General features: G+C 41.8%; 3 protein-coding genes and 1 non-coding gene across 4 annotated transcripts; 2 read left to right on the top strand and 2 right to left on the bottom strand.

The window, feature by feature from the left end:
* Positions 1-1380: 1380 nt before the first annotated feature.
* LOC133508050 (netrin-4-like) lies at positions 1381-7638 on the top strand. Its single transcript, XM_061833753.1, has 7 exons — positions 1381-1389; positions 2086-2212; positions 2726-2843; positions 3019-3235; positions 3325-3449; positions 5580-5735; positions 5802-7638. The coding sequence occupies exons 3-7, from the start codon at positions 2744-2746 to the stop codon at positions 6065-6067; spliced, it is 864 nt and encodes a 287-aa protein (XP_061689737.1). The 5' UTR covers positions 1381-1389; positions 2086-2212; positions 2726-2743; the 3' UTR covers positions 6068-7638.
* chchd4a (coiled-coil-helix-coiled-coil-helix domain containing 4a) lies at positions 7449-9710 on the bottom strand. Its single transcript, XM_061833754.1, has 3 exons — positions 9501-9710; positions 9213-9311; positions 7449-8145 (listed from the first exon to the last, which is right to left on the bottom strand). The coding sequence occupies exons 1-3, from the start codon at positions 9520-9522 to the stop codon at positions 7814-7816; spliced, it is 453 nt and encodes a 150-aa protein (XP_061689738.1). The 5' UTR covers positions 9523-9710; the 3' UTR covers positions 7449-7813.
* A 1133-nt stretch (positions 9711-10843) lies between these two features.
* Positions 10844-20700, bottom strand: LOC133508048 (protein transport protein Sec61 subunit alpha-like 1). Its single transcript, XM_061833751.1, has 13 exons — positions 20676-20700; positions 20395-20485; positions 19536-19603; positions 18138-18203; positions 17970-18048; positions 17347-17478; positions 17139-17248; positions 16153-16306; positions 15912-16072; positions 13121-13318; positions 12837-13028; positions 12677-12753; positions 10844-11778 (listed from the first exon to the last, which is right to left on the bottom strand). The coding sequence occupies exons 2-13, from the start codon at positions 20399-20401 to the stop codon at positions 11592-11594; spliced, it is 1431 nt and encodes a 476-aa protein (XP_061689735.1). The 5' UTR covers positions 20402-20485; positions 20676-20700; the 3' UTR covers positions 10844-11591.
* Positions 20701-22024: 1324 nt separating this feature from the next.
* trnaf-gaa (transfer RNA phenylalanine (anticodon GAA)) lies at positions 22025-22097 on the top strand. Its single transcript has one exon. It is a non-coding gene; the product is annotated as a tRNA-Phe (tRNA).
* Positions 22098-22320: the final 223 nt, after the last annotated feature.

Genomic DNA, 22320 nt, shown 5'->3' with positions numbered 1-22320 from the left:
GCGAGTTTACCCTCAATGATGTCAGCATTTTTCGGTCCTCTTATTGGATGGTCAGGGGAAAACTGTTGCTAGCTAACTAACAATACATTTTTGAAGCACTCTGCACAAATGAATGTTGTGGCTTTGAAGTACTTATGTAAATGTTTTATATTACCTTCTTAGATCAATATAGATTCCTAAGTGCTCAGGCTACATGACACACTCCTTCAAAAACTTTTATTTTTAAATACAGGAATATACTGTTCATGTATTCATAATGCAGTGCATGTTATTTCATTGTATTTTGCTGCAGCACATTGACCATTCAATGAATAAAATAAATATAATGATACCCAGTGAATAGGTGTTAAGATAACTGAAAAATACTTTGGATTACATTATTCTTTTAGGTAGTTTTTGCATATTTTATGGTGAAAATATCATAAAACAGTATGATTTTTTTTAAATTACGTAATCAATTAGTATTACAAAATCTGAAAAGTATATCCGCTGCACAGGATTTATTTGAACTTTGCCGACATGAATAGAACACTTTGGTGTAACAATTTGATAATTAACTGAGAGGAAAAGGTAAATTCTCGTCAATGGGGAACATTTGGATTAGTTGAGACTGAAATACACAATAAAGCCAAGTAAATTCAAAAAACTGCTCTGAGGGTGAGGAGGCTTCACTGCCAAAAGTTTTGAAAAGAAAGGTTCTGCGGTTACTGGTGACATTTTTGTCTATTGTTACGTATTCGCTAAAGATAATAAATTGCTGCCTTGACTCTCGTTATGAAAGGTAATCTGGGAGTCTGTTTGGTGAAAGGTAGGGATTGTATGTCACATCAACTAAGAAGAACCAAATGAATTCTTGAAGAGTTACCTTTAGCTATTGTTTCCTGGGTGTGACTTTCCTTTCTAAAGGTTAATCATAAAGCATCAGAAAAATCACTGACTGTACTTCTGCTTCAGTTTCCAGATGTGCAGACCACGCCTGCAGTCCACCCATTATGAACTTGGGTACAAGCAGAGCTCTTATCACCCTCTCAAGGGGCTGGGGGAACACTTCCCATGACCACATCCCATGTCGGCACCCACCTAGTCATATGACTGATGATCCTTTCTTGCATCCGAATATCTGGTGGGAATCCACTGCGGAGGCCACCATGCAGGGGAAGCAGGACGAGATCCGTCTGGACCTGGAAACACAGTTCTGTATGTCCCATGTGGTTTTTTCCTGCTGCCATGGCCGTTGAGTGATTGACAGACTTTGGGAAGTCCTGGGAGGTTCTTAAGGTCTTTGCACACAACTGTAGCATGGGGTTTGGTATGCCTGATGATTTTAATCAGCCTGGATCTTTGTGTACATCCCGTTACAGCAGCGCAACACCTTGCAGTGGTGGGGAGGTAAGCAATGTCATGATAGTCTATTTGTTTCAACAACACACTGGCCTTCATATTATGACTCATGCGTTCCTAGGTGATATTACGGATACTTCACCCGAACAATCCAAATTTATTGGACCCCTACGGTCCCGAGGCTCTTGTCCACCTGACTCTCACCAACCTGCGTATCAGACTGTTCAAAGCTCAGACTTGTCCTCCCTTTCAGCAGATCTCAAAGGGACAAACACAGCCTACACCCACCTCACTAATAGGACCTTATGCTCTTTATAATTTGCTGGCACAAGGGACGTACGTTCCTCTGCCACGGACATGCTGAGATTTGTGAGGCACGGCACAGCAGCCAAGACGCACAGCAGGATGGTAACATGGTGAGTGGTTTTTTTTTTTCCCCAAAAAACACATTCAAAGACTCCCAGGCAACTAGTTCGGGGTCTATCCTGCCTCCCACCTGAAGAAAACTGGGATAGGATCCAGTGGTCCTGCGCCCCTTGTGAGGATAAGCAGTGAAAGGAAATGGATAGCTGGATATTCAGAGACAGATGTCAATTGCAGTATTCCTATATTTGAAAATCCAAGCAAAACTATTGATGCAACTTTTGTCTTGAATTGCATGGATGGAGTGTATACATGTATGTTTCTAGACCGAAGGTGTTTGGGATGAGGTCATAACTGAAAAGCTCCAGATGTGCCTTGTAGGTGTCTGGTCGGTGCGTGTGTCCTCACCACAGTGCAGGCGACCACTGCGAGAAGTGCACGCCACTCTACAACGACCGTCCCTGGAGGCCTGCCAACGGGAGCACCGGACACACAAATCCATGCCAAAGTATGTTACCACTAGTGGGAAGAGGACTAGAAAGTCAATCCGAGAACTGATTCAATATAATAATAACAACTACTATGGTTGCTTTGTGGGGTGGGCAAAAATTGTATGAAGTCATGTCTGTTCTATTCATGTACTTTGTTTTCTAAAATTGGTTAATTAAAATGCATTGACTTAATTGTTGTAGTTCATTTATCGAATTAAATAATTAATTGACTGATCTGACTTTTAAAATAAAAAAATATTTAATTTTATCTGGAACATTTGTAAAAAAATTGTGAATCATTCGAATGTAATGAATTACACAATGAATTAAATATTTTAATATTAATGTACTCTAGCTTATTCATTTTACATAGACATTCCTTTACAAACATTCAGATGAACAGGAATCAGCATCTGTTTGTTTAAAAATCTGATTTTTGTGCATGTGTGTGGGTGGGGGTCTCCATTAATACTCAGGGTCATGTTCTCCATCTCACTTTGACTTTCCCTCATCTCTCCAACTGGAATCAGAGAGCGAGTGTCACGACCATGCAGACAGCTGCCACTTCTCCCAGCGAGCATGGCTCTCCACTGGAGGCCAGAGCGGCGGGGTCTGTGATAGCTGTAGGCACAACACCTTTGGGCACAGGTGCCAACGCTGTCGTCGAGGCTTCCGCCGTCACCCGACTCTGCCCATCAACTTCCCTCACACTTGCCAGCGTTAGGAAGTCAAAGTCAATGATGTTGTGTAGTTTGCCAGCGACTTTCTGATGGGAAAGTACCATAACCGTGCCCGTACAATTGTGTGTAACTTTCTCTTTCAGGCTGCTGGTGTGACCCCCAAGGCTCCCGGTCTCCACATCCTGGAGACGAGGGAACCTGTTGCCATCATCGGAGTGAACAGTGCAAGTGTCAAGCTGGTGTTGGGGGCACAAGCTGCACTCATTGTATGCCTGGCTATTGGGGCTTCGGAGCCAAGGGCTGCAAAGCCTGCGCCTGGCCCAATAGCTGTAATCCCACCACTGGGCAGTGTCTGGACAGGTGAGCTATAGACCTTGATCAAAGTAATTTACACATCACTGAGATGATGAAATGCAAATTCATGTTGACTTCCGGTTTGACTCTTGCAGCAATATAAATAAGTTGTTCAACATACCCAGTGGTGGAAAAATCCCTACTTTGGATTCTCAATTTGTCATGGATGAAGGGGCACAGTGGCCAAAAGTGCAGGCTGTCTCTGTGTTACACTCCTCAGGTATGCACAAATTTACAGAACTTGATTTTTGTCATACAACAATGCCTGGCACAACTGAGCCTAAAAAAAAACTTATTTCAAGAATAAACAATACCTGGACTGCCTTGAAAATAAAGTTTTCCTTATTCATTTACATGAACGGCACATTTAGTCAAATTTTCAACATGTTACAAATATAAAGAGCTAAGAAGAACAAACCTCTTGCAATCATAGTTGCCACAAGTCAATTTTAATTTCCCTCCAAGTCTTTCTACCTCTGGAATGCCAATAAATGAGGGCTGGGTAGAAATATCATCCATTGCAATAGACCCCCATTTCAATCCCGATACTAGCCAGCTTGTGTCATCCGCGCTACTTAGCGGGAGATCGAATTTGACCAAACGACAACATGGTGACCAAAGCATGCAGGAGGAGCAGCGTGGAACATGAACTGACGATTAGGGTCCGGTTTGATTCCCATGTAATTCCAGAACACCGGAAATAGTCATCAGTAAGCTCTGCCAAGCACAATTTCCAATTGTCCTCACAAGAGGAAAGAAATTTTGAGTTCAGAAGCACTTGGTGTTATTGCTCAAAACTGGGCATAAAAAAAAAAAAAATCTTCAAAAACTGTCAACAGTTCATCTATTTGTGCATTTTTACTTCTTATGGCTTCAACATCAAAGCATTTCAATTAATACAGGTATCAAATTTAAGATATACATCTGGAGAAAGAGAGAGAGAGAAATAATCTGGAACATTGTCAAACAGTGCGGATAGTTGTCAAGCACATGAGTGGCCAGTATTGATTAAAAATGGATATGCAAGTAGTGCAGAGTGGTTAAACTACGAAGGTGAGTGCATGAATAATGTATACTTGCCATAACAGAGACGTCACAACATGCTCAACACAAGATTGGCAGCATGTTACAGTGGAATTGTTTGAGAAGTTAACGGCAAGAGGGAAGAGGCTGTTGGAATGTCTGCTGGCTTTAGTTGGGATTGTTGGATAGTGCCAACCTGAGAGAAGCACCTGGAAGAGGTGGTAACCATAACATAGAGGGTTCAACAGAATTTTGCATGGCCTTGTCTTAGTTCTGACAGTGTGCAAGTCCTCAATGTGAAGGTCTTGACAGTTGACACAGAGCAGCTGGACATCGTGAAACGCAGCTGTGGCTAACGATGTCTCCTGAAGTCCACAATCATCTTGACGGTCTGGAGCGTGTTCAGCTCCAGAATGTGTCGGCCGCACCACAGCTGCAGCTGCTCCACCTCCTGTCAATTCACAGACTTGTAACCATCTTTGATGAAAGATGAGTGTGGAGTCATCTGGAAACTTCAGGAGTTCAGCAGCTGGCTGCATCCATTGTATATAGAGAGAATAGTAGTGGACAGCGAATCCATCCTTGGGCTCTCCAGTATTAGTGATGCGTGTTGATGAGATGGTGTCCACCAGCCTCACTTGCTGTGTCCTGCCCGTCAGGAAGCTGTAAATCCTTTGGCAGATGCCAAGAAAGATGCTGAGCTGGAGAAGCTTGTAGAGGAGTTCTGGGATGATGGTGTTGAACGCAGAGCGACAGTCCACAAACACGATCCTTGTGTAGTTCCCCACGCTATTAAGTCCCATGTAGACTGCATCATCCACAGACTTGTTTCCTTGGTTGGCAAACTGTAGGGGATCCATCGGGGGTCCTGAGACGCTCTTCCGGTGGTCAAGTACGATGCCTTCAAAGGACTCCATGACCAAAGATGTCAGGAAAACACGCCTGTCGTCATTCAGACCTGAAATTGCAGCCTACATCGTTGACTAGTCAAATGGTCCCCTCTGTGCGACGACAGGAGCAGAAAAGAAAGGATTCATTTTTGGCCAATGAAGCCTGATCAGGGCTTACCCGTCCAAATTCTACTAAATACTCTATATTTAAAACCATCTGTGTGTGATTGTGTGAGTATGTGTGTGGGGGTTGTGAGTGTATAGGAAAGTGCATCTGTAAGGAGAAAAAGCTAATAAGTATGTCTGACCTCTGCAAGATTAAACATGACTATGGTAAGAAACTACAAGTATTCCTTAATGCATTCATATCTCTGTTCTGACTAATGTAAATTAGACTGCATGCAGTACTTACTGTGGAATGGTCACTACCCTGACAGTGATTAAGGAGAGTGTGATGTCAGCTCATGACAAGGGCAGCCATGCAGAGGTGCAGGTCAAAGTCCGCGAGGTCCTACGATCGGATCTAATTGCGCTGAGCTCAGAGACCATCAGCGTGTCCTGGACTAGCCGTGGGTGCACCATCCTAAACCCAGGCAAATATGGATTTACAGCGCAGTGTTTTCAAATGTGCAATTTACAGTACAATGTTTTGTCCACAGGTATGGAGTACCTGCTGGGAGGCCCAGAAGAATCCAGCACAGGCCGTTTGCTGGTCACAATACAGAGTGTGGTGGTCCCCTGGACCGCCAGATTGGGCCTTCTCATTACAGACAGCCGAAGAAGAGGATGTCTAAGACGAACAGTCTCCAAAACATTCAAGAATTCAATTCAGGAAGTAAGCAAAGGAGAGACTGAAAATTACTGGTCACAAGTAGCGACACTAGCAGAAACCCACAAAATATTAAAGTTGATGGTCAAAAGATAGGTTAATACTACTGTGGCAATGCAAAGCAGTTATTTTCAGTGCTGGCACTACGTAGTTTGCTAAGCTACATAACGTTGCCAGCTTGCGAGCCGTAGTGTTTTAAAAGTGTGTACATACTTCTTGAATGGACGACCCACTCCCAAGCACTGGTGAGTTTCCTTTTTTTCCCCATACAATAATACACTGGTGCTAGCCATGATATATTGTTGCCATGATTAATGTGAATCTGTCCACATTGACCGGCGAAATGTTTTCTGGTCCAGCCTCTGCAGTATTTGATTTGACAAATTAGAGCCCACTACTCGCATATGACACGATACAATGGTATCAGAATACGTCTCGTATTGTTGACACTGTCTGACCAAGAATTTATGGCAGTAGTCAAGCATAGTGGAATCGGGAAAGAACACATTTTTCATGTAGTCTGATCCAGTCATAAGGGAAGTAGACGAAATTGCCCTTACAGATAAATTCAGTAAAGTTTGATTGTCAGTCATAATTGAATGTGTAAATGTCTGGACTTTATTACATTATTTTTTCAACGACAGTTGATGGTTGATATTTTATGGGTCGCATGTCAGTGCATCTGTTCAGTTTTCTGTTTAAAGGTAGCTGTTATATTTCTCACCAACTTTACTCACAACCATGTTTTTAAAAGTTCCATGGCATTATTGTGCTGGTCACCATTAACGGAATTCAGTATCAGTGCCAAAGGGAACACAGACAAACAAATGAATTTGAGACTGGGTTGTGTGTGTAGATAAAAGCTAAGCTAAATGAAAACTTTCAAGATGTTGTAGTTGCTCTGAAGCATTTTATAGCACATACTAGCCCCCAACCCGCCACCCAAAAAAATGTGAGCAATCCAAACGCCACCATCATGATACATTAAAATACAGTACAGTCATGAAAATATTACTGTAAGTCTCTGTAACATTTTGCACAGTTCGAACATTAACACTGTACCTTCATATGGGAGAATGTATTAAAAAGATGCAGTGAACTTGCACAGGGATTCTTTTCCACACCACAAAGGGATAAGTACCACACTTGGAGAATCATTGAGATTTTGGATGTTATACATAAAAACTCAAGGGTGAAGGTACACTTAGCACTCACATGCAGGTGGGGGGGGGGGGTGCAGCAAATTGACCTAGTTTGATAATTTCATTAATTTTTTCTGCTTGGGACTCAGCAGCAACAAAGTAAGGTAGATAGCTGTGAAGGATCAGGTCTAACATGAACACACAAATCAGAAAAGGGCTTAGAAATGTTGATTAAAACATTTAGATTCATTTATCTCCTGGGAGAAATACACCTGTATGTTTGACAAATACAATCATACTTGTATTGTCCATAAAATGACATCTAAGGCAGTACAGCAGTTGTTCCGTGTGTTTTATTGTGCAGGTTGTCAGCAAAAGAATGAGTATTTGAACACAATTTCCATAAGTAAGGTCATACAGAACGTTTGGGAATGGAAATGCTCGTGACATTTTTTTTTCTCATGGGAATATGTGTTTATTTTTCCATTGACCAGGTCCATGGAACCTCCCAGGAATTGTTGCACATAATCACCAAGACAATACCGTAAACTTTTCTGCTTCAAGTCTGTTTTTGCCGGCACCCATGAAAGTCACCACAATGCAGGCCTTCTTTATTGATTTTCACGATGAGAGGGCATAACTCTTTGCAATACAGTGCTTTCAAACACAGATCTCAGAGCCTGCAGAATGACAGCATCTCTTAGGTGGCAGTTTGATTTTCTGTAGGTGAACTTACTGGAACAGGGTCTGTTTGGGGTGATAAAGAATGGCCCTCAGTTGAGTCAGAAGCAGACTTCTCCTGTGGCTGATTGGAGCTTTCTTTGTCTTCCTCCTGAGGATAGAGCTCAGGGTACCTCTGCATACACTCCTGCATGTTACGGAAGTGGTCAATGCACTCAGAGCCCTTTACTTCCTCTTTACTGTAGTGGAAGCATGAAAATGCTTCCTTGAACTGAGAGCCACAAGGTCCGCTGGCCATGCCTCCGAGGCATGGGCAGTTCCAATTGATGTCACCATTGGGCAGGATGAGGCCTACAGACACACAAATACAAACACCACCGTCTTAGGGAGGATTTACATTTTGTGTTTAAAGAGTCAGACTTTTTTTTTCCCCCTCTTACTGGCACAATTTGATTATGCATCATGACAGTGAAATTGAGAAGAAAAAAAACAAAACAGAATTAGTTATCTTCTTATTGAAATCAAGCTAGGGCTGCACAGTTAATCATTTAATCATTGTCATCACAATGTATACATGAGCAATAGTCATACGGCAATGTCCTGTCCAAGATTGCGGTATTGATATGCAGACAATCAACTGTACTGTTAATAACTGACCAGCAGAAGGACCTAGTTAGACATGGTAATAAGATTAGCACCTGTGTTCCAGTAAATTCTAACCCATCAAACCACACACACGAAGCATCCCAGAGTTCTATCTCACTATTTTTGAGCATGATAACTATTAATGAGGACAAGAGAAACAATGACACACCTGTATCTACTGTATCCCTCCAGAATATGATGAACAAAATTTGGAACAGATTACACTTGGAGGGTAGGGTGAAACCAACGCCATTATTGAAGGGACAAAGTTCACATGTACATGTGTTTTGCTTTAAGTCATGCACTCAAATTTAGAAATACATAGGGACAAAATCAACTGATTAAAAACGTGAATAGTGCCAGGAATGTGCTAATAACAACTGGTCATGAAAAATAGTTTTGGCTTCATGACTGACTGAATTCATGCTCAATGCTACAGTGCATTCAAACATAGGTAGACATCACACAAATATTGACATATTTGTGCTCTACTGAGCATTTTTTTTTCTTGAGATGAAAAACAATATACCCGTATATCCCAATGTCCCGATCATGCAACGCAAAACCATGCCTATCACTAATGTGGATAAAGATCTTTGCGTCTGCACATACGGGCTCTTTCGTATGTTTGGTAATTCTCAACAGTTCGATTGTATGTGTAACTTGAACGGCACGTGAATTGATGGACTACACTATTTATAAATATAAAGATCGGCTACAACACGAGATTTGACCGAGCGGGTCAGGAAGTCTGTCGATATTAAACCACAAACCTTGCTCTTCGTAAGGATCATGCGGATCATCTGCAATCAACTCGGCATTGCTGGGGGCTTCGTGGTCCTCCTTGGTCACAAAGATAATACGATCTTTACCTGGAAGCACAACGTCAAAAAATATATATAATAATTCTGGTATAAAGAAAACACAAACACTATACTTAACCCAGTCAGTCAGTCAGTGATGATTGAGGTGGTGGTCGTATAAAGTTAGCTTAGCATGGCAGGACAACGGTGACATTGCCACCCCACGCGCTCATTTGAATGAACTGTCTGTGGTCATACCTTCTTGCCTGCAGTAAGACATATCTGCCGCTCTTTGCGTCCGTCCTACCCCGCCTACTGAGATGAAAGACAGCCAGCCTGAAAGAAATTTAAGGTGAATTTCATCTGACAATCGACCCGGCTCGCCTGTGCTGCTGCCACAGTGCTCAACTGAGTTACTGTGACCTGTCACCTGATCTCCACTGACTGCGGCGCATCTGGATGACGTCACATGGGTTGTCCGCATTAAAGTTGCAACTGAAAGTTCTCAAAACTTTAAATTTAGGTTCCCATAACAGATTTTCTTTTTATTTAAATCAATTTTTTCGCCTGAGATTTTATTTTATTATTTTTACTATTTTGTGGTGTACACAATATTTATACTGCATATATTATTCTGTATGCTCTACTCTATTTTAAAAACTGCTTCCATATTTTTGTTTATATACAAATAACGTCATCTCGAACGTATTTTTACTTTATTTTACTGTAATTGTCGGAACTGGATCATGCATTACATTATGTGTGAAACTGTCAATGATTTGAAGTATTTGTATTTTTAATTTGGGCCAAAAGCACTTTAATAAAGTTTGATCTGGAAATAATATATTAGTCTATTGCTTTATAATTCAGTATGCTATATTTAAAAAAAAACTGCTTCTACATTTTTTTGTTTACACAATTATTTACATCATCAGGAACATGTTGCTTTATTTTACTATTTGTTGGAACTTGATTGTGTTACATTATGTGAGAAATCGTCAATTATAAAAAAGATTTAGTTTCTAATTTTGGCTAAAAGTGCTTTAACAAAATGTGATCTGGAAATAATCAAGTAAAAGGCTTCTTATAGAGAAATAATTTAAATGCTTCACTGATTTCATTGTTATTTTCCTGAAGACACCAAATACAAAACTGGACAAAACCCCCAGTGACTCCGGTAATATCAGTGAAAATGTGCATCGCGCCACAGGGTATCTCAGTACTACTACTCTTAACCAATTTGGCTTGTTGCGTTCTTCAAATGATTAGTAAGAATTCTGGTACCAGTACATATATGATCAAAATCCATGGATATGCCAAGCCTTATTTATTATTTTTTTTTAGATGTCTTCCTTCAACTGGAGACTTCAGAGACCTTTAGTGTTACAAGGAAGTATGCCCAGTTGGTGTTCAAAATCAAGAATTTGGCTAACAGCAAAATTGCTTTTTATTATTTTTGTACTAAGTCTTGAGACCTTGACAAAGTGATTTTTGAAAAATAACATTTGCTAGGAACACGACTTCACTTACAGCTGCTGAAAATTTGGACTAAAAGAAAAGCATGACCTGCTCTAGGAAAAAAAATAAAAAGACAATTTCAATTTGTTGGAAAAACATTTTTTTAATAACACAATTATGTCTGTTACATAAGAGTAAAAACCAAAATGAAACCCCCTTTGCGTCCATATCAAACCCACCCTCTTACTGACCACCCGGGCAGTTTTGTGCAGCAATTCAGTCTGGGAATTAAAGAGCAAGACAGTGCAGACTATCACTTTCCTCTTCCAGCCAGATATAGGACAAACATATTGGGTCCTACATAAGACTAGAGCGAATATGAACCGTCCATCATGGAGAATATAAACATAAAGGTAAATGTAGGCACCTTGCCAAGCTAAAGTACATTTTGTTCATACTCTTCACATCCAGCTATCAAATCCCCAAGAAAACTCCAGTATGACTGGTGACATGGCATTCTTTTGCATATCCCAATGTTTGAAATTTTGTCATAGTGTTCTCAGTGAAAAACGCCCCAGGTGAGTCAAAGACAGCCCCACACACGTGTTGAGGGACTCTTCAGCTGATGAAACAGTCAGTGGGAAGTCAGGCAACCCACCATGGATGGTTAAGAGCAGAAGAAATGGTTGGAGACAATAATAAGCTCAAAGCAGGGAGAAAATAAAATAGCTCTCTAGACAGCACCAGAGAGACAAAAGGTGTAAAACGATCTATCCCAGATGCAAAATGAACAGATTGTGCAAATTGCTGAAAAAAGGAAGATGGAACACAAAAGATTGACACGGTTTGGAGGCTCTGTGTGTATGCTGTATGTCGTCGACGTGGCATTTTCTAGAAGAGCAGCGCTCCCATGCTTCCCACTTCGCTCTGCTCTTTCACAAAGATCTCAAAGTACTGATAGATGATGGTCACAGCCAAGAGGATTCCTGTGCCAGAACCAATGGCTCCTAGGAAGTCAGCCATTACAGATAGACCTCCTATACAAAGGCCACCAAAGGCAGCAGCAGTGGGGATGTACCTGCAAATGGGAAACAAACCAAATGTAAGGTCCAGAAGCACCAGCAATTGGTTTCAATTTGTGATATACTGTCGACACCATCTGTTAACATTAAAAAAATGCTGTCCCTCTCCCACATGCTTTCAACTGGGTCAATGGAACCTTCCAGGAATAGCTGCACAATCACCAACACAATACAATATACTTCTACTTCAAGTCTTTTTTTGGTGCCGCCCATGAAAGTCTCTGCCTTTAAACTTATGTAACAATTTAGCACATTGTAATTTTATTTGAAAAGAAAAAAAAAAAACCAGCACAACATTTACACCTGAAATGGTTCACATTGTAGTATGTGTAAAACAAATGGTGCCTGGTGTGGTGGTGGAGACTCTGTGTGTAGTGAGTTGTAGCCTAGAAGAGGTCCTACATACTCATTGACTTTGTGTTTTACTGTTCTCCCAGCATTCAATAAAACTTCCAAGAAGTTCACTGGAAAATGCGGCTCTCCTTTCCTACATGTGAGGGCATTACAGTAAGTGTACAATGTTCTCCACCCATTTGCTACTTGCAAATTCTCAGTCATCAAATTTTGGTGGCGATCCTATCCTCCTTTATTTGCTGAAAAACTTGCTTTTCCCCTGCTTTTGTTCTCTCTCAAACACCCTAAAATCGCACAGAATGGCTCCTAAAGCTAAGGAACTTTGTAAAAGTGGCACAGCATGACAGAGACAATTATAAACATTTTGAAATCTGCATCAGTTAATCATTTTCCCCACCATTCGCAGTGGGGCTTTGTCCAGAATGTGAGCTACTCTACTGTAAAACCATAAAAAAACAGAAATTTGCAAGAAAAGAGGGGTGCAAACGATGAACCATATTATCATGGATAAAAGCACCAATATCTCCAGCCTATCTGTACCTGTTCAGCTCATGCACCATTGAAGTCTCTCTGTGTCCCCTCATCACCATCTGCTGCTCTTTAAGTTGCTTTGCCACCTGACATATACCAAAAAAGAAGAAACAAATTAAAACCAAGTCCTCAATAAAACATCAAGTCCACTCATGCACACCAAACATACATCTTTGGCAGAGGATCCCGACACTTCAATCCAGGTCTTGGAGAAGAAGGCACAAGAGCCGAGCATGAAGACAATGTATATTACAGCGTGAACCGGATCATCCAAAACAGAACCAAAGGACTCTGGAGGAGACAGGTAGTAGCAGAGCCCACCCACTGGGTAGGCCCGAGCTGGTCCACCAGTCGATGTGTCCTACATGAATAAAAAGACAAAATCAAATTAAATGCAGATCTATCCAAATGGACTGCGCACCAAAGATGTTTGAAGATCATTTTTCCACTTACAGACCACGTTCCAAGTAGGTTCACCAAGAAGTTTCCACTGAACCGCGTTGACAGCATTTGGGAGATAACGTAAAGATTCGAGACCAAGGCCGACTGCAGGATGATGGGGATGTTGGAGGTGTAGAACAGTTTGATGGGGTAGGTGTTGTATTGACCGCGATAGCGTGCTGACTTGATGGGGAGGTCCACCCTGAAGCCCTGTTTAGGTCAGGAAGATGTTAAATGTTCAATAACATTATACATTCGTATGCTGATAAGAGTTCACCCTGACTTTCAACAGTCATATCAAAATTAATCACTAAAATTGACCTTTATTATTTGAAGAACATATACAGAGTGAGGGCTTGCTTGTGTCAAGCAAATGAGGAGAAGCTAATCCATGCTATTTATCTCAAGGAGACTTGACTATTATAATAGTCTCGTGACTGGACTCATTTAGAATAATGCAGCTTGGGTTCTGACCCGAACAAAGATGGTGGGAACATATTACTCCACTTTTACACTCTCTACACTGAACTCCAGTCTGTTTTAGAATAGACTTTGAAGTTCTGCTACTGGTATTTAAATCACATGGCTTAGGTCCTGAATAGAATAAAGATATGCTAATGGATATACTCAAGACTCAGATCAGATTTATAGTTTTTCTTTTCTCTTCTATGATTATTGTAAGTGGAAGCTCAAGTGTCGTCAAACGGATGATTTTTGGTATATTATTAATGAAAAACCCACAGCCAATATGGTCCCATGTGTTTTTTCCACCACAAAACATGATTTTGACGTATACAGCTTTTTGAAACTCCCGCCATGAAAATCCTCTCAGGAATTTGTTGCGAGAAGAAGCAGGAAGTGACATGGGAAGGAAAGGACAGTGGCGCCCCCTCGTGGACTCGTTTGTTTCCTTTAGTTTTACCTGCGCGAAGATAGCTCGTTGTTCCTTCGTGTTAGCCAAAATGCCGGCTCATTGCATTGCTGGACATTGCTTCAACACTCGGGAGAATAGAATTACCCTTCATAAGTTTGAAAGAGACACTGTTCGTTGTGAAAAATCGATTGCACGGGTGCAAAGGGCGAGAGCTTCGTGGGTTCCAAATAACAAGTAGGTGTGTATACAGCTACTAAAAAAAAAAAAATAGTTTGGGGCGGACCACGTAATCACTCTCACATAACATAGGAAAAGATCCGCGTATGAAATGTGTTGATGTGTGCGTCGCCCAGTCAGCAATGTCTCACTCAGCCTGCAACATAGCTCGGCTCCACCCCCTCCTTATATAGCACGGCGGGCCGAAATTCAGCCACACCGGCTGAGACACCGCGTTCGGCGGTCACATCTTCCGCGAAGGCTGCGCGTCGGGCTTTGCGACGGGGCGGCTCTGAAGAACCCAGCCGAGAATGCGTTACTCAGTCGTGTTCGAGCATGAAGCGCGCCGGCTCGACTGTGAACACAAAGCAGCACCGCTCGGCTCCGTCATAAGCCACACCGGCCGGCTGCGATGAGCCGCGATGGCTCATCTCCGCGCGGAAGTGGATCGGACGGGATGCGGTTTAGCCGTGATTGCATATCTTCTGAATATGGCTCGAAACAATAGTGTAATATTGCCCTGAGGGCGAGAGACAGTGTAATATTGCCCCGGTAACTTCACTCGGTTGTGTGGTATTGTCCTTTTCGAAAAGAGCTTCCGTGTGAGAAGGGGCGTGGGAAAATCCGAATATCTCTGTTATTCGGCTTCCATAGTAGCAGGCACTGCGCGTTTTCAACGGCGGAAGTGACGATGACGTCAAGGACAGATGACGCGACTGGCGACCACTTGGATGTCGAGGGACACTCAATTGCGCAACTTTGTGCATGGATGACGCGCTCTCCGCTCACTTTTTTTTTTTCGTATAGACATTGAAGTGAATACTGTTATATGTATTTTCCATTGCAATATCTATTTTAGAATGTTTATAGGGATGTCACCCGCACTTTAAAATTACATGTTAAGTTAATGAATGTTGTGTTTTTTTTAGATATTGCATCAATTGAACCCTGGAACGGACCCTTGCCATTTTTATTCATCCTATCCTAAATTAATCCACCAGTGGGCAGTGCAGTGGTCTGCTGGTGCCAGGTTCAAATCAGCCCTCGCCTGTGTGGAGGTTGCATCTCCTCCCCGTATCTGCTCTGAGTTTTCTCTGGGTTCCTCCCACATTCCAAAAAAATATGAGGTAGGGTAATTGATAAAACTAAATTGCCCATGGGTGTGAATGTGACTGCAAATGATTGTTTGTTGGTATGTGCCCTGTGATTGGCTTGCAACCAGTTCAGGATGTACCCCCCCTCTCACCGAGTCAGCTGGGATAGGCTCCAGTACGCCTGTGACCCTAGTGAGGACAAGCGGTATGTAAAAATCGATGGATGGTCAATCATCATCCATTGGAATGAACTGTTGTCAGAAGTATGTCTGAACCTTTAACCTAAATACAGCACTGTAATATTGATAGCCAAAGCAGAAGTACAAATGCAAAAAAAAAAATTAAATAAATAAAAAGGTTAAAAATGTGTATTAATGTTGTACATACGGTATCTGGCCCTTTCATTAAAATAAAGACATTTAATATTACCCCAAAAAAAAACACTACATAATTATTGATGCCCCGGTAACTTCCAAGTGTGTTACACAGTTTACATTAATAGCTCCAACTTGTGTTTTTTTTTTTTTTTTTTAGTATACAGTATGTAACAATTTGAATTCTAGTGGACTTGTAATAGTAGCAAGCGAAACTGTAGAACAATCCCACTGTCTATGCTCACCTGGAAGTATATAACGACAGCGAACACAAAGACTGTGGCAATGAGGTTCATGAGGTTGGGCAGGTTTTGCCTGTAGAAGGCTTCTCGCAGGGCGCGCACTTTGTCTGTGCGAGTGGCCAACAGATGAAAGAGTGCAATAATGGCACCCTCAAATTCAGTTCCTGAAAAACCAAGGGGATGCATCACGGTACAGTGCCTGCATTTGACATCCGGTCAGTGTGTGTGGCAACAGGAGACAAACCTCTTCCAGTGTTGACGGTGGTAGGGCTGAAGGCCTTCCAGACGATGGTCTCGCAAATGTTGGTGGCTATGAATAGAGAGATACCAGAGCCCAGACCGTATCCTTTCTGCAGCAGCTCATCAAGCAGCAGAACAATCAGACCGGCAACGAAAAGCTGAAAAAAAAAACAAAGACGGCGTTGGTAAATGCAAATGTTGATCCAAAGCTAATATGATGTAACTACTGAAGTGTTATTTTTTTCCCCTCAAACTTATTCCAAGCAGCAGCCTCAACAAAGGGTGTAAAGAGAACGTGAGAAGTGGTAAAAAGATACACATTCAAAGTAGTAAGACTGAAGTATCAACATAAGAATTCTTACTTGAGGTCAAACTTGTGCTGTTGTATCTTGTTACAGTGATTAACTTTTCTTGTGTGTGTGAGAGCTAGGAATTTTACAAAATATGTGCAGAAACATTTACCTTCATCTTGGAGCTGCAGTAACCCATTTTTTTACAGCAAAGATAGAATTTAGTTTTTGCTTAAACCATCATTACAATTGCTAAAGGTCTTATGATGGTGATAGTTTAGTTCCCCATTAAACACTTGCATAATAATAGCTACAGTATCTGTTGCCCAACTTGTTAAATTATTTTGAATTGTGACTGAATTGTGTGTGAAACCTATTACAATCAGTAAATTATCATTACTTAATAATAACATACCATTAAAGGTCATTTCAGCAAATTTGTTATTCTATCAATGCATTTTAAAACAGTAGTCACATTGCATTAATTAGTAGCTAAGTAGTAGCGTTCAGGTTCAAAAAGTTTGGTGACCCTGTTCTAAATGTGTCACATTGAAGCAGAAAACCCCCGTTTAAACCTTTCCTCCTTTTCCTTTACGTTTGTCAAAGGACCAAAAGGAAAGGCGTACCCTACTGAGCATTTGTAAAATGTTTCTGGCATAAGCAGAGAGTTGTGGAACCGGAGATTATTGTTCATTTTCACCTGGATGATGATGAGTAAACATATTCCAGCACCCATCTCCGAAGGGTCACCATACATGCCGGTCATGACGTACACGATCGCCTGCCCGATGGTGATTATCATTCCAAACACTGCAACAATACACAAGATTAATTATAACTGTATAGTGACTATAAATATAGCTGCATCAAGGCCTCAGTGCTAACAATAGCTCATGAAAGAGACTTACATTTCTGAGCGCCGTTGAAGAGAGCGCGATCCTTGGGAGTGTCTCCAACCTCAATGATCTTGGCTCCAGCAAGCAGCTGCATGATGAGGCCAGAGGTGACGATGGGGGAGATACCTAACTCCATCAGAGTACCTAAAGACACAAATAAGTTCAGCATGAGGAGAGTGGGCTATGCATTCAGCCTTCACACAGACAGTCTTTGACCCCACCTCACGTGATAATGAGATTATGTCACAAATGATAATAAGCGAACAAGTTGGTCTTAAATGGATGACAAAGTTCAGCCATTTTCTAAAGTGCTTGTTCTCATTTGGGTTGTGGTGAGCTCATTGTGGCTATTACTGGCTGAGGGACGAAGCACACACTGGACTGGTCGCCAGCCAAACGCAAGGCACATATTTACAAACAAGTAACAACCATTCACATCTTGTAAAAATGTTTGTCTTTGTTGACTTAGAATGCAAGGTTTTAGAATCTCGGAGGAAGTTACAGTATTCAAGAGAAAAGCAAGGCTGGAGCTGGGATTGAACCGAAAACATCAGATGTGCGAAGCAGCTGAACTGAACACCAAATGACTGTGCTGCTCGTTGATGGAAGTCAAATTACATATTTAGTGCTCGCACCTCTGTTGGAAGCCAGAATGACTCTCATCCAGTAGAAGGGATCTGCCGAATCTGATGACATGATGCCAAAGAGAGGAATCTAATTGAACGGTCAAAAATATATACGCGAGTCATAAATAACACAAAGAGGAAATTCACATTACTTTAGAGATTACAGAAAGCACTCACTTGGCAACACACCAGGAAGATGAAGAGTGTAATGGCTGTCCATAGTACTTTTTCTCTAAACTGAATCTGTGAGGTAAATACAACAATAAATACTCAGTAGTCATAAATGCACATAATATTGCATGTAACATATGTATTAGAGGTGCAACAAATAATAGACATTTATCTTATTAATGAATAATTTGGACAAACTCTTTTAACCTAAAATGGCCCAGTTCCTAAGATTTCAACCACCAAACAGTATATTCAGATTTTTGTACTGCCCATGAAATCAGACATACAGGGATGAGAAAAACACTGAAAATGTCTGTCGATGAGGGGGGGTAACAAAGAGTGCACAGCACTTTGCCGGGAATGTCCACTTTTTGTATGTGTTCGGTTAGACATGTTGATACCGTTTTCGGTCCTATCTGGACCGTTACACTTTTTTCAAGCCATGCTCGTCTGAAACAGTTTTTGATTCCAGCATCCTTGTCAATTGCCCTCACTTGATCTTCATCCTTTTTTTCCAACACTTTTGTCATCGTAAAACTTTGAACACACCGTCGCTCAGTTTGCGCTATCTAAGTCCCACGCGCCATTACTTGGCTAACAAACAAGTTACACTGCGATTTCTGAGAACCGAGAACACATGTACATGGCAATGGTGAAACTCGATTAACCACAAACACGATTGGATCGTTATACTGTATAACTCTGTTATCCAATCGAGTAATCTGCCGCAAACAAGTTTGAATGTTTATGTTCGCAAAATGCAAATATTTACGCCACCGAGTAAGTTAGAACGGCATATACTAGCATTAAGCTGAACTTGCAGCTCGGAGCCCACCACCGAGAGACAGACGCACGATACCCTACCCCTAACCCCCCTGAAATTTTCTCAACGGATTTGCGCTTATCTCGAGAATGGTCATTTTGGTCTGAAAAAGTCGGAAATCTGCCGATCGGCGGAAAATTCTCATCCCATATCACATTTGTTTGATCAAATTGAAACATTTGCATACATCTGCCTTTACTTTGCAAAACCATCAACAGTTTTCCCTCTTTCCTGACATATTACAGACCAAACCATTGAGTGAGTCGTATCATCAATGTAGGAAAAAAAATACTGTTTAATCTATTGAAAATATCATGGTTATTTGAAGTTGTAGTGTAACTAACGTGATGTAGTTGACCCCGAGGCAGCCTCAGAGAATTCTATCAAACTAATATCCCTTTGGATTAATCGGTAGTAGCTCTCAGCTTCAACAAAGGTTGGTGGGTACTTCACTCCATCTTGTGTGATAAAGCTTGTTGTTTATTCAATTTTAGTTAAATATTAAAATAGCTTGGAGATGGACAAATTGATTCTAAACATATTTTGACAGTGACAAGCCCGAACATCTACGATGGGCTTACCTTTCTTTCTGGTTTCTGAATTTCTGGTAGAACCGCACAGAACGGCTTGATGACCTCCAAAAACTTAACTGCAAAAAATAAGATGAAATTAAAAAATTGAGTTATGTTAAGAAAACCACAGCGGCGTCTGTGCTCAATATGAACGTATACAGTTTGACCTTCCTTGCGTGCTACGTCATCACTAAACCAGCGGCTGCCACACAAACTAAACGTGACACCCTGTTCAACAAGCAAATGCTTTGGCAGTTGAGGTTGTCTTTTTTTTATTGCTGTCTGAGTAGACAATGAATGCTAAATGCTCAAAAATAAAAATAAACAACGACCAACATAGTTAACAACTCGACAAATGCATCGCTCACTGGTCCTCAACAGCTTACGTGGTATTGTCCAGCTACCACACACACCTATATCGACTTTGAGAGACATTGAATTTTGTCACTACACAACTCCGTTAGCCCGTGAAAAAAAACTACTTTCAAAATATAAGGCGAGAAAACCAAAGTCATATTGAATCCAATTGTATTGTTGCAAGAGGGTTAGGTTAACCCTAAGTAGCATTCAATCATAAACATGATGGGCAAAAGATTCAAACTCAGCAAAGCCTAACGTCGGATACTAGCCCAACTATCCGGATAGCGACCCGATTTTGAACTTGCTCAAGACTTAACGTCTATATGTGATTAAAAACTTCGCAATTAGCTCGCGTAAGCTAGCTCAACTTGCCACTACAGAGCCAAGGTTAGCATGCCGACGATCCTCCTCAGCTTTTACCGCTGCTGACCACAAAAAAGACGGGATGAATTGTACACACAAACGCGACCGTGAACATTTAGTTAAAATTGCAAGGATCCACACGTACTTCCCATGGTATCCTTGAGCCGACTCCCGTTGAGTTAGTGCTACGAGTTATCGCGTTCCTCGGAATCAGTGCGGATCCATCCAGCGGCTGCCTGAGAAAAGAGCGAGCAGTAGAGACACGTCACCACAGCAGCCGCTAAACACACGTCACTTCTCCGGCCGTGACACATCCACACACACGCATTCCTCCACCCAAAAAGCAGCCCGAGCAACACTACACAGACAGAAATGACATTATTTCATGCACAAAATAGGAATCATACAAACGCGCGTTTATCTTACATTTTACGGCTTTGAAATTGGGTTTGTGGCGCGGTGTCGCCGCGCCTATTGAGGGCGCTGTCCCCCATAGTGGCCTGAAAACACTTCCTCGTTTCACCCCGCCTGACGCGCAGAATCGGCTGGCGGCCTTAGCTTTGAACCATCGACCGTGTGGACTTCTTCCATCCGAGATGAGCAGCGGGGAGGGTTGCGTTTCTAATGCAATTACGTGTTCTGGTAAAGTTAGAATAGTTGACAGTATAACTCTTGTCCTAAGCGATAGATGTGGGAAAAGCACTCACACTCTTTAGGAGAAACACTGGTTGGGCACCTGTGCTCAAAACAAAAAAGTAAAAGTAGAAGCGCTGATTCATCCCCTTTATTTAAAGGGCCACTGTCATGCAATGCATGATTTTTAGTATGTTATGAATGAAAAAACGGCAGCCGACTTGGACCCATCTGTTTTTTCACCACAAAACGTAATTTTGACGTGTACAGCTTTTTGTAACTCCCGCCATGAAAACCCTCTCAAGTTATTTGTTTTCGAGAAGAAGCAGGAAGTGATGTACAAGGCAGGACCACCCTCAAGTGGACTTGTTTTTTTCTGTTAGTTTTACCTCCGGCAAGGTAGCTCGTTGTTCTTTCGTGTTAGCCAAAATGCCGCCTCGTTGCATTGCTGGACATTGCTTGAACACTCGGCAGGATGAATTTACCCTTCATAAGTTTGCAAGCGACCCGGTTCTCGTAAAAAATGGATTGCACGGGTACAAAGGACGAGAGCTTTGTGGGTTCCAAATGACAGGAAGGTGTGTATACAGCTACTAAGAAAAATAATAGTTTGGGGTGGACCACGTAATCCGTCTCTTATATTTTAACAAAAGATCCGCATACATATGACAGGGGTGCTAAATGTGTCGATGTGCACATCGGACTGCTTCCGCGTCAGCATGCCCACAAAGGCTGCCGTGACTGCTCGCCATTAATGCAACATTAATTGGAAACTCTAAATTGCCCCTAGGTGTGATTGTGAGTGTGACTGTTTGTCTCAATGCGCCCTGCGATTGTACCCCACCTCCTGCCCAATGACAGCTGGGATAGGCTCCAGCACTCCCCGAAACCCTAGTGAGGATAAGCGGCAAAGAAAGTGGATGGATGTTTTTGGGATGTGGAAGGAAACCGGATTGCCTGGAGAAAACCCACAAAGACAGGGGGAGAACATGCAAAGTCTACACAGGTAGCTACGGGACTGAATTTTGTTGTTTAGGTCCTTGTTGGATTACAGCTAATTGTGCAAATGACCCAAACACTGAATGGAACTATGGGGTCGGTATGTTTTCAGACGTATAGAGTATGTAAGGGAGCTTGTCCACGCCGAAATAGCTCAGTTGGGAGAGCGTTAGACTGAAGATCTAAAGGTCCCTGGTTCGATCCCGGGTTTCGGCACGAACGGCTCCTTTTCTCTTCATGGGATTGTATATTACCTGTAATTAAGTCGCGACATCTCCCATACACGCTGTATTTCACAAATGACTCAAGTTAGCAACAGATTCCGGAAACTTCTTTCTATATCTAATACTTTAACCTCTCCATTGCTCCTCTTTGTCATTAATCAAATCATTTCTTATGTTCTTATGTTCCCTGAAATGAGACCTATCTGACCGGAAAC

This window comes from Syngnathoides biaculeatus, chromosome 10, assembly GCF_019802595.1.
Source record: "Syngnathoides biaculeatus isolate LvHL_M chromosome 10, ASM1980259v1, whole genome shotgun sequence".
Classification (NCBI taxonomy): Eukaryota; Metazoa; Chordata; class Actinopteri; order Syngnathiformes; family Syngnathidae; genus Syngnathoides; species Syngnathoides biaculeatus.
Note: the sequence above shows the minus strand (reverse complement) of the source record. Positions and strands in the feature narration are given on the sequence as shown.